The 10,234-nt window shown below is 41.0% G+C and overlaps 2 protein-coding genes across 4 annotated transcripts; both read right to left on the bottom strand.

Moving 5' to 3' along the window:
- Positions 1–726: 726 nt before the first annotated feature.
- On the bottom strand, positions 727–4,162 carry LOC143356665 (glutaryl-CoA dehydrogenase, mitochondrial). 2 transcript variants are annotated; one of them, XM_076792545.1, is made up of 8 exons: positions 3,991–4,162; positions 3,793–3,825; positions 3,067–3,435; positions 2,757–2,886; positions 2,066–2,288; positions 1,644–1,873; positions 1,020–1,180; positions 727–897 (listed from the first exon to the last, which is right to left on the bottom strand). In XM_076792545.1, the coding sequence occupies exons 1-8, from the start codon at positions 4,055–4,057 to the stop codon at positions 833–835; spliced, it is 1,278 nt and encodes a 425-aa protein (XP_076648660.1). In that variant the 5' UTR covers positions 4,058–4,162; the 3' UTR covers positions 727–832. The 2 variants fall into 2 exon arrangements, with proteins under 2 accessions (XP_076648660.1, XP_076648662.1); XM_076792547.1 differs by having other exon boundaries at positions 3,927–4,023.
- Positions 4,163–4,879: 717 nt separating this feature from the next.
- Positions 4,880–10,175, bottom strand: LOC143356666 (caveolin-3). Of its 2 annotated transcripts, XM_076792549.1 has the most exons (4): positions 10,022–10,175; positions 7,501–7,589; positions 6,251–6,430; positions 4,880–5,518 (listed from the first exon to the last, which is right to left on the bottom strand). In XM_076792549.1, the coding sequence occupies exons 2-4, from the start codon at positions 7,585–7,587 to the stop codon at positions 5,321–5,323; spliced, it is 465 nt and encodes a 154-aa protein (XP_076648664.1). In that variant the 5' UTR covers positions 7,588–7,589; positions 10,022–10,175; the 3' UTR covers positions 4,880–5,320. The 2 variants fall into 2 exon arrangements, with proteins under 2 accessions (XP_076648664.1, XP_076648663.1); XM_076792548.1 differs by lacking the exon at positions 10,022–10,175 and having other exon boundaries at positions 7,501–7,834.
- Positions 10,176–10,234: the final 59 nt, after the last annotated feature.

Here is a 10,234-nt window from a genome sequence, read left to right as displayed (position 1 = left end):
AGAGAGAGAGAGAGAGAGATTACATCGTTTTCGAGGCATCTGCTTTGTTCTTTCACTCTTCTGTCACAACACTTTTTTTTTCGTTGTTTGCGTCTATTTATCTACTACCCAGTAGTTGTTGCTAATATTATCAGAGTTGAACATTATTTTCTTTCTTTAATCATTTTTGTTTAACGATATTTATTTTTATAAGTTACCTCCTTAATACGTTCACTGTCTAATCGTCCTGAAAATTTCGCATATAATTTATTTAATTCGTAAATCAGATTTTGAAGGGGCTGTCAGACTTTTATGCATTTGTGACAAACATTAGAAGCTGAAATACAACACTGTGAAGGATTTCTTTAAAAATGATTCGACATTACCTTTCACTTAATGTAAGTTAAAAGTATTAAAATAAAAAGAATTTTTATTTTGCATAAAGATCTGCAGTCCGATCGCGATTATGGCAGTGAACGCGTTAATTGACGAATCGTGGATATGGTTTCCTTTATTTTTGTGCGTTTTGTTTCGTTCGACGAGCGTTTATTAATCCTCTGAGTTGAATAGTGAGTAGCAGTAAATAGAAATATGCGATTAGCGAATTGTAGGAGACTTGACAAATTTCGTTCGTCTTTTTCGGTTCGACGATCTTTTTTTTTCCAGTCTGGTAGGAATACTCGATGATTTTTAAGGCTAAACCGGTGAGAAAAGCTTTCGCTTCCTTCAGGAAACAATTCACCGAACTCCTAGAAAACGCTCCAGGCTTTATTGAGACGTATCAAAGGCATGTACAAATGTAAATAAAATAAATCGATGTTTCCCAAATGGTAGATTACGTCGCAGGTGACCCTTAACTGAAGGCCTGTATGCCTGTTATGGCTCTGCCGAGTATCAAAGCGTGGATATCGTTCGTACCTGCGGAAACGGTCGTTGGAAATCAATTTTCTTAATCGTCTTATACGTTAATTAATTATACTTGGGACGTTCAACAAATATCCGCGAGAGGGAAACTTGAAAATTCTGTTCCTGGCACTCACCCTCGTACGTAATGACGCTCTCTAAATTCATTACATGACGAATGATGTGGTACTCGTCGGATATTCCGTTGCCGCCGAGCATGTCTCTAGCGGCTCTCGCGATCTGTATAGCCTTCGCGGCTGAGTTCTTCTTGATCATCGAGATCATTTCCGGTGTGGCCCTGGAGAACAAGAGAACACTCAAATAAAACTGTAAAAACTTTCGAAAATGTTTTCTACCGGTGTTCCTGCCACGAATTTGAAGATCGGAGCTTCCCCTTTACAACGAGACTCTGAAACTTGATCTACAATTATTTTTTTAACTGTTTTATGTAGCAAAAATAGGTAGCTCAAAATCATCAGACAAGCGGTACACTTTCCATTGGAAGTTCGTTAAAACGGGTAAAAAAAATCGTAGCTCAAATTTTAAGGGCTCGTTGTAAAGGGGAGACTTCAATCTTTAAATCCGTGGTGGATACAGTCACGAAGAAAATTTTTCAAAGATTCCATAGACGTCTGAAGTCGCATTTTCGAGACGACTTTCCTTTTGCGTAAGGATCTATAGCCTACTAATGGGACTCGAAGTGTTTAAAGGGTGGCGAAAAATTGTCAGCGCATTTAGGGGTAGAAACGACTAATCCTTACTTGCCCTCGTCCTTCAGCCGTCCCACCCTCAAGCAAGCCTGAAGACCAAAGGCGATGTCGCACATCATGTCCGCCAGCTTGGCCTGCACTAATTGGTTCGCCGCCAGAGGTCTCCTAAATTGCTGCCTCTCAAGACAATACTTCCTGGCAGCCTTGAAGCAGGTTTCCGCAGCTCCCAAAGCTCCCCACGCGATCCCGTACCGAGCATTGTTCAAAGCACTGAACGGCCCCTGTGACAATTCATTCAATTTCACTTTTGTAAACGCAGTCTCTGTCTTGCCAATACGTAGACAGCGGATTTCCCGCGTTTATGGTAAACATGAGTGCTTCGACGCGATAGTTCCCGCTTGCGAAAACGATTTTTGTGTCGCAAAAAAATCCGCAATCTATTTGTCGAACGCTTGGAAACCCTTCGCGCTCACCCTCAAGCCCTGTACTTTTGGCAGCACGTTCGTAGATGGAACTTCGACGTCGTCCATCAGGATCATCCCCGTTACCGAAGCTCTCAAAGAGAATTTGCCCTCGATCTTCGGCGTCGACAGACGACCCTCGTTGCCCTTCCTCTCGACTATGAACCCACGGATCGTTTCGTCCGGACATTTTGCCCAGACGATCAGTATGTCCGCGATGGGCGAGTTGGTGATCCTGAAGAGAAACGGATTTTTTAGCATCAAAAGTGGGTTTCATGAATTGTTCTACTCTATTTGACACGTTAATAATAGTTGTATTATTCATTAACAGACTGCGGACTTTATGCAATTATGGCAAAAATGGATAGGTACAAGGTACACAAAGAGTTTAATGGTTCCAACTGCTTGCAATTGATGTGTCAATTTCTATTTTGCATAAAGGTCCGCAGTCTGTTTATTAAATACAGTGATTTCTCTATATATGTCGCCAAGGCCTGTATGATAGACGTCGCGGGATTATCCCCACTACCGCGGGGTATACTGGCAAGACCTGTGTTGTTGACATATATAGAGAATTCGCTGTAACTAGATTTTAGTGTAAGATGAGAACTTAATTATTAATTCGCAAAATTCCTACGAAATAATTTCTCGAAGAGGGTGAGAGAGAGAGAGAGTTCAACTTTGACCTCCTTTGAGAACTGACCAGGTTTTGCTTCCACTCAGCCTGTAAACCTTCTTCTCCTGGTCGTAGGTGGCTCTGGTTTCCATAGATCCCGCGTCGCTGCCGTGATTAGGCTCGGTGAGGCCGAAGCAGCCGATCATCTCGCCGGAAACTGTAAGTAGTCACGGTTTCCGGTTTTCGTTCGTGAAAATAGTAACTAAATTGCGGTTTGCACTCTTGTCGTTTCGATTTTAATGGCTTCAGTCCTTTGATGAAGTGCTACCAGAAATGTGTCTGACTGTTGCACAACAAAATGGGGCCAAAATGGAGCAACGCAAAATGGTCGACATACCTAGTTTCGGTAAATACCGTTCCTTCTGCGCCTCGTCCCCATGAGAATAAATCGAGCCAATCACCAGACTAGATTGCACCGACATGGTAGACCTATAGCCACTGTCCACAGACTCTATCTCCTTTGCCAGAAGACCATAAGCCACGGAGGACACGTCTGAGCCGCCATATCCCTTTATGGAGCAGCCCAGTACCCCCATTTCGCCTAATTCCTTCATGATCTCTTTGTCGAAGATCTCTTTGCGATTCGCCTCGATCACTCGCGGCAGCAGCCTCTCCTGACAGTACGTGCGAAATTGATCTCTGATCAGGATCTCGTCTTGGGTCAGCTGGGACTCGAGGTTGAAGGGATCCTCCCAATTAAAGACAGCTAATTATTGGAATTGTTAGTGTTTTTATTATACGTTGAAAAGCCTGTAACACTTTGCGGTGGGATTGCTCGCTTAAAAATTTTAAAATCGACTTTTCCTCTGATCTATCCTATCACTGAAAATCAAATTTCTGAGTATTTCATTTCTGGTGAACAGAATTTGATAAATAAGTAAATAATTCGGTAAATTCGAAATACAGCGGATAATTTTAGCGGGTCGATTCGAAAGGCAGCAAGTGCTGTCATCTGCCAACGAAATGGCGAAGCTGCTAGCCAACAGGGCCGGTCATCATGGTCATGTCGGTCATGTTTATCGAAAGGAAAGCGGATCAATTGCAAAAAGAAAAGTGTACTTACTTTTTCCGGCGAGAGTGGACGAAATGGAAATCTCTAGTATTCAATATGATCGATTAAGAACAATACCGATTAACAAAATGGAGAGAATTTGTACGAACGTAAAGAAATGAATATTTATGTCAAATGAAAATTACATGAGCGAATATTTTGTTAGACGATATATTCAGTCCAGTTTCGATGAGAATAAGCAAAGGATACGTCTTGATGGGATTCCTTGATGGAATCGAGCGCATCGTGATATGATCTTGTGCGTGAGAGCAGCCATTTTGATCCAGAGCCAGCTGAGAACTGACTTGTTGATCACAGTACGGAGGGCTTATCGCGAATCACCTTCGCCCCACTCGAATATTATGATAGCATCGCTGTTGGTTCTGTTGTTTACTTGTTTGCATTTTGTGGAAAGCTTCCTCGCGATTGAGATCTATAAATCATCCGGAGCGGACGCCCAAGAAGCGGCGCGAAATTTGAATCGCGGGAATTCGATCTACGATATTGAACAACTTCGGAAGCAATCCTAAAACGTCTGTGATCGAACGTATATTATTTATTATTAAATTTGGATGTTGCTGTGAATTTTATTATTTAAATTTAATTACATCATTTCTTTGACTGAATCGATAAGGAAAATGGTGGAAGGGTTAAGAAAACTGAATGTTCACAACGCACACACTTTATTTACAAAACACCATAACGATAAACATTCAGACATCCCTCCACTGATAACAGACACGAAGTAGTTCTAAACTAATTCTACAGTAATTAAGAATGGAATTCCGCAGCGAGCAATGAGAGAGGAGAAATGGCCTTCGTGCGACGAAGCAAACGTTATTATAGTATATCAAATCAAGATCGTTCTAAGTTTCATACTACTCAATTATTAGGCTCAGGTGCTACGGTAGCACGTAATCGACGATGAACTTTACCCTTTTCGCTGTTACCTTGCGCATACTTTCTTTACTTCGCACTCTCTCACAGAACCAGCAACAAAATCGTGATCTCAATTGTTAAATCGTACAAATTTACCATTATGCGAGCGTGTTAGAGGGATTCGTGGATCAATTTATAAACATTGGAACACGTACAAAATGGAAATGGAATTGTTTTAAACGTTTAATTGTACTTTTCTGTCGTTTTAATGAGATTTGTAATCGCAATAATTTTTTATGGTCACCGACAATGGGGGACGAGGTCACAAATAAATCCAAAATTTAATAAACAGATAAAAATAATTTTTAAACAAATTAGACAGCTCCCAATATAATGTTCCCTTAATTTTTTTTTTTCTTATAACACTGATAAGGGCCTGTGACATGAAATAAAGATGATCAAACTAAATAAATTAATGCAATACGGATAAAAATAATTCTCGAACAAATTGGACAGTGTTCCCGATTTAAAATACTGCAGTTTTTCGATTATGTACAACATCATCAGCCAAAAACGATTATTCGGAGACTGAAAAGGCACTCGACGATGAATCGACGAAGGCACTCGACGATAAATCGAGGCCCCCGGAAAGTGGACGCGTTCACACGATCAGAAGATCGTCCTTGACGTGTGGACCGTCCGGTAGCTTCTGATTGAAGACACGAATATTGTGGAACAGGTAGCCGAGGGAGTCCATCACAGGTCGCACGATGGCATGCGTAAACGCAGCGAGAAAATTTCTTGTGGCTGCGCAGGTGATTTTCCAGACGCGGAGGCACGGGGCTACACACCATATGTGCTGCAAAGATCGATCATTCTCACTGCATTATCAAGTCCTACAAGCTTTATCGATCAATTTTCCGCTTTACTCAAAACTGAAAGCTACCTCCAAGAGAACCGACTCGTACTCGCAAGGAACGATACCCAACCCAGAAATTCAAAAAATTATGAAACTTTCGGAATATTGTTTTTAAAATTCATCTTAAGTGGGTGAAATCGATCATGGGAAATTCGGCTATTTTTCGATTTCTTTTTCTAATTGTACGAACAATTCCTCGAAAAGGAACAACTTTTGTCTGAAAACTGCTTTTCTATCCCCCAGAGTTAAAACAGAAAATCGAAAAATAGCCGAATTTTCAGGGGCCATTTCACTCCCTTAAAGTGACCATTGTACATCCCCAAAGTTACACAATTTTTTGAAATTCCAGGTAGTATTCAACCTCCAAATGTACTTTTTAACAATTTTCGCGAACGAGTTTCTGATAGAAACACTGCCAATTATGTTTGTAAAAGACAGTCGCTCGCCGAGAGGACAGTGGAACAATTGAAAAATTGAGCGATCCGCGTAATGATCCTGAAAGGTACAATTACGGAAATATATTAAAAGAAAGTAACGAGGTCAAGCACGTCGCATGTAGAGTCCGCTCGGCGAATCGAGAGCCAGCATAAAACGAAAACAAACGCACCTGGACAACATCGATCCGGTTATGCTAGAATGAGGAAAGGAGAGTGAAAAAGATGGAGGGGTTACCTGAAACGCGAGGCAGGCGAAGGTGAAGCCGAAACAGAGCGCCAACAATGGCGCTATGATGACAGAGAGCAGAACGTAGCAGCATCCTCTGGACAACCGGAAACAATGGCCGCTCAGACGCCACGCGCACTCTGGGCTGCGGATGCCTTCCGGTTCTCCGATCACGTCATCCCACATCACCTGTCATCCGTTCGTAGTCATTAAAAAATTCATTCCATCGTTTTCTACACGCGAAGAACAAATTGTAGAGCTTCAGACAATGGTGCCAATCGTTTTTACTTATTTATTTACCTGCATAGGTGTGAGCACAAAGTCAAAGAGAGTAGCAAATAAAAATCCCCAATAATTTAATAACAACGAATGGACAAATGCAATGATATTGTACACGAAGAAAATCACAGTGCAGGGCAGATTAAAATTAATAATAATCTTGAAGAGATATGAACATACAGACGAAATAGAATTTCAAAGAAAAATCCCTAAAATCGTGTAACGAAGAATAAAGAAATTCAGTTATATAGTACATGAAGAAAAACACAGTGCAAAACAGATTAGAATAAATAATAATCCTGAAGAGATATGAACATACAGTCGAAATGGAATTTCAAATAAAAATCTCAAAAATCGAATAACAGGGAATAAAGAAATTCAGTTATATAGTACATGAAGAAAAACACAGTGCAAGACAGACTAGAATTAATAACGATCCTGAAGAGATATGAACATACAGTCGAAATAGAATTTCAAAGAAAAATACCTAAAATCGTGTAACACAGATTAAAGAAACTCAGTTATATAGTACATGAAGAAAAACACAGTGCAAGACAGATTAGAATTAATAATAATCCTGAAGAGATATGAACATACAGACGAAATGGAATTTCAAATAAAAATCCCTAAAATCGTGTAACAAAGAATAAAGAAATTCAGTTATATAGTACATGAAGAAAGCCACAGTGCAAAACAGATTAGAATTAATAACGATCCTGAAGAGATATGAACGTACAGTCGAAATAGAATTTCAAATAAAAATCCCAAAAATCGAATAATAGGGAATAAAGAAATTCAGTTATATAGTACATGAAGAAAGCCACAGTGCCAAATTGACAATGAAACTTGAAGAAGCACCCTGAAGAGCACCGAGTTAAAAAGAATAGGAAGTAAAAATCGCCGAAAAGTCGTATATTAAAGAGTGAAATAATGTGAAGGTGCAGAGTTGACGAGGAGTTGTCAGGCGCGGAGAAGCGTACCTGAAGATGCTGATTCAGGCTGTTGGGGTCCCTGTCCTCGAGCTCGGCGTTGCTCTCGTCCCCGTTGGAGGACCCGGGCTTCTCCATCCCTGGAAATTTGAAATTCCCGCATTTCGGCAGGTTGAAGCTGAACGCGTTTCGGACGCGCGCGAGCATCCTCCCTCGAAGAGCGAGACCGAGTCGCGAACTAAGAATCCCATCGTTTCGCGATCGCGGAAACGATCGACCTGCCTAGCTCTAACCCTGGCCGGGGATCCATAGCCGTTGGTTCATCGATCACACACGCCGGTTCGTCAATAATTAACGAGACTCTACCGCTGAACGGTGCCAATGTCTTGGGAACGGATTCGACCTCGAAGAACGGGGAAATTTACTTTCCTTTCTTTCTCGTGCTTTCTTTGGCGAAGCGAATGTCGACGCGGCTGCACGACCACTGGATTTATTCTGGGAATAAAGCTTGGAAAAATCGCGACGTAATTTCGCCGGTATCGATTATGTTGGCGTTTGCTGGGTAATTGGCGGGGCACGATGGTCCAGGCGATTACGCTGCTTGCTATAGCTTGGTATACTTGTTGCGGCGACCAGTTGCTAATTGCCTCAACGATTTTCCGAGAAATTTCCTGGATTTTTTGGTGGCCCAAGGTGAATTTTACACTATTCGGCGATTAGTATGCCCCCTAGTGGAGCGGGTAGGCGAACTGACTAAGATCGTACAGCTCTGTGCGACTTAGATCAAGAATTTACTGTAGTTGCTTCAGAGACCTGTTGAGATTTGTACGCTAACAATTATTGACGGAATTTGCGAATCTTTTGCTGATCGAAATTGAACTGTAGCTTTGGTAGAATGATTTGCGATTGATTTACAGATTTTCTAAATACTTTGCGGGGAGGAAGATTAAAATGTTTGATCGGGGATACAGAAAGCACACAATTTCCGAGAAAGCTTGAATAGCCATCCCGAGGGATTATCGATCCCGATTGTCACGAAGATCGCTGTGGGACCATTAACAATACACTGAAATGCACCGTATTCCAGCTGGTAAATTGTAGGCACAAAGTTTTACCTTGTTCCTAAAGTTCATTGATAATTTACGCACGTAATTGGACTGCGGCTTAACCAGCTGTGTCGTTCAAAAGAACACAGTTGAAACCCTTAAAAAAGAGGGTTGTAAAGTAAAGCTCATGCGAAGCGAAGTTCAAGGAAGTATATACAAGAGCATAACAATACTTCCGAGACATGGTTAGTCGGTTGCGTGAAAAATTAATGCTTTCCTCGAACGAAACACCTGTTACCCAGGTGGCAGAATTATGATCAAAAATAGAAACAGTGATTCGTGTCACGCAGAAAATGTGGCTCGATCAGAACTCTTCATTTATTTGACGAACCCTTCATCCGTTCATCCAACCCTTATCTGATCAATGCTTAATTTATTTGATCATCGATAAATTTATTTGTTCGGTCCTTCATTTATTTAACCAACCCTTAATTTATTTGGTCAACCCTCTTTTTCCATAGATTGCAAAACATTTTGAGATTTGCGTAAAAATAAAACGTCTAAATTCATATAACAAACATAACTGACGCATTATCACCCAGAAAATTTAGTTAATAATTTAATTAACGAAAGCAGAACTGTAAAGTTAAAGTTAGTTATAAATTGCTTCTTCAATTCTCGCAAGGCTCCACAAATGATAATAAAATTCGATTTGCGGAACTGAAGTACGGCAAATATCGATTTTTAGACATGTATGATGAATTGTGTCACCCACATATGACTGACAACATTAGCGTCAATGTGACAGTAAGTACGAAGAAACATCACTATGTGTATAAGCAACATTGAAACTTTACTTTCGACGAAGGTACATGCTAGACTATTATATTATAACTTGTTTATAATTTCTTAACTATCTGACCATCTCACCGATGAAGGGTGAACTATTAATTGCTGCATCTTCATTACTATTCCAGGAAAATGACATTACAGGCGAATAAATATATAAATAAATATAAAGAACAAAATTGTTGTCTTTTCTTCTTTTCTTACACCATAGTAAATGCATGAGCGAAGTATAAATTGAAACGAATATCGTCTGCAACGACTCGCTTAAAACTTCCCATTAAAACAAGAACAAAATCATCGGAAAGGAACAAACAGTATATACTGAAAAGAAATAATAAAACTAGATACAATTTCTATACTCAATATTTATTCAAAAAACATTCAACTGCTATTCACCCTGCAACCAAAAACTGAAACAAAGCCTGCGGATAATAATACTCCAAACAATGCTTCCCCGACGCAACGAAGGATTAATTGGCAATCCCAGCCACCAGAAGCCGGCCCATAAATCGAACCGGTCGGTCAATTAATTAGCAGAACTCACAATGAAGCTCCTCGACGCGAAAACACTGGCCTCCGCGACTCATGGGGTATTTTCGCGTGGTTTTTTACGATTCGACTATGTTTTCGTGCGGCGAATAAAGTACGTTCACCCTGGCGGGGGGTTGTGTACTCACTGGTCTCCCCGTTGGCTACTCGTGTTCCCCTTATTTTGCCCGCGTTTATGCGTCCGCACCGTTTATGGTTCACCGACTCGAACCTCTGGCACGTTTTACTCGATGTTTGCCTGACAGCAGGTGCCAGCAGGCGGAGGATAATCCGCAAACCGCCAGGTGGACAGCGGTCAGCGCGGCTGCGCGACCAACCCCCTTCAACCCCCTTCAACCCCC

Source organism: Halictus rubicundus, chromosome 8 (genome assembly GCF_050948215.1).
Source record: "Halictus rubicundus isolate RS-2024b chromosome 8, iyHalRubi1_principal, whole genome shotgun sequence".
In the NCBI taxonomy this organism is placed as follows: domain Eukaryota; kingdom Metazoa; phylum Arthropoda; class Insecta; order Hymenoptera; family Halictidae; genus Halictus; species Halictus rubicundus.
This window is presented reverse-complemented; position numbering and strand designations above follow the sequence as displayed.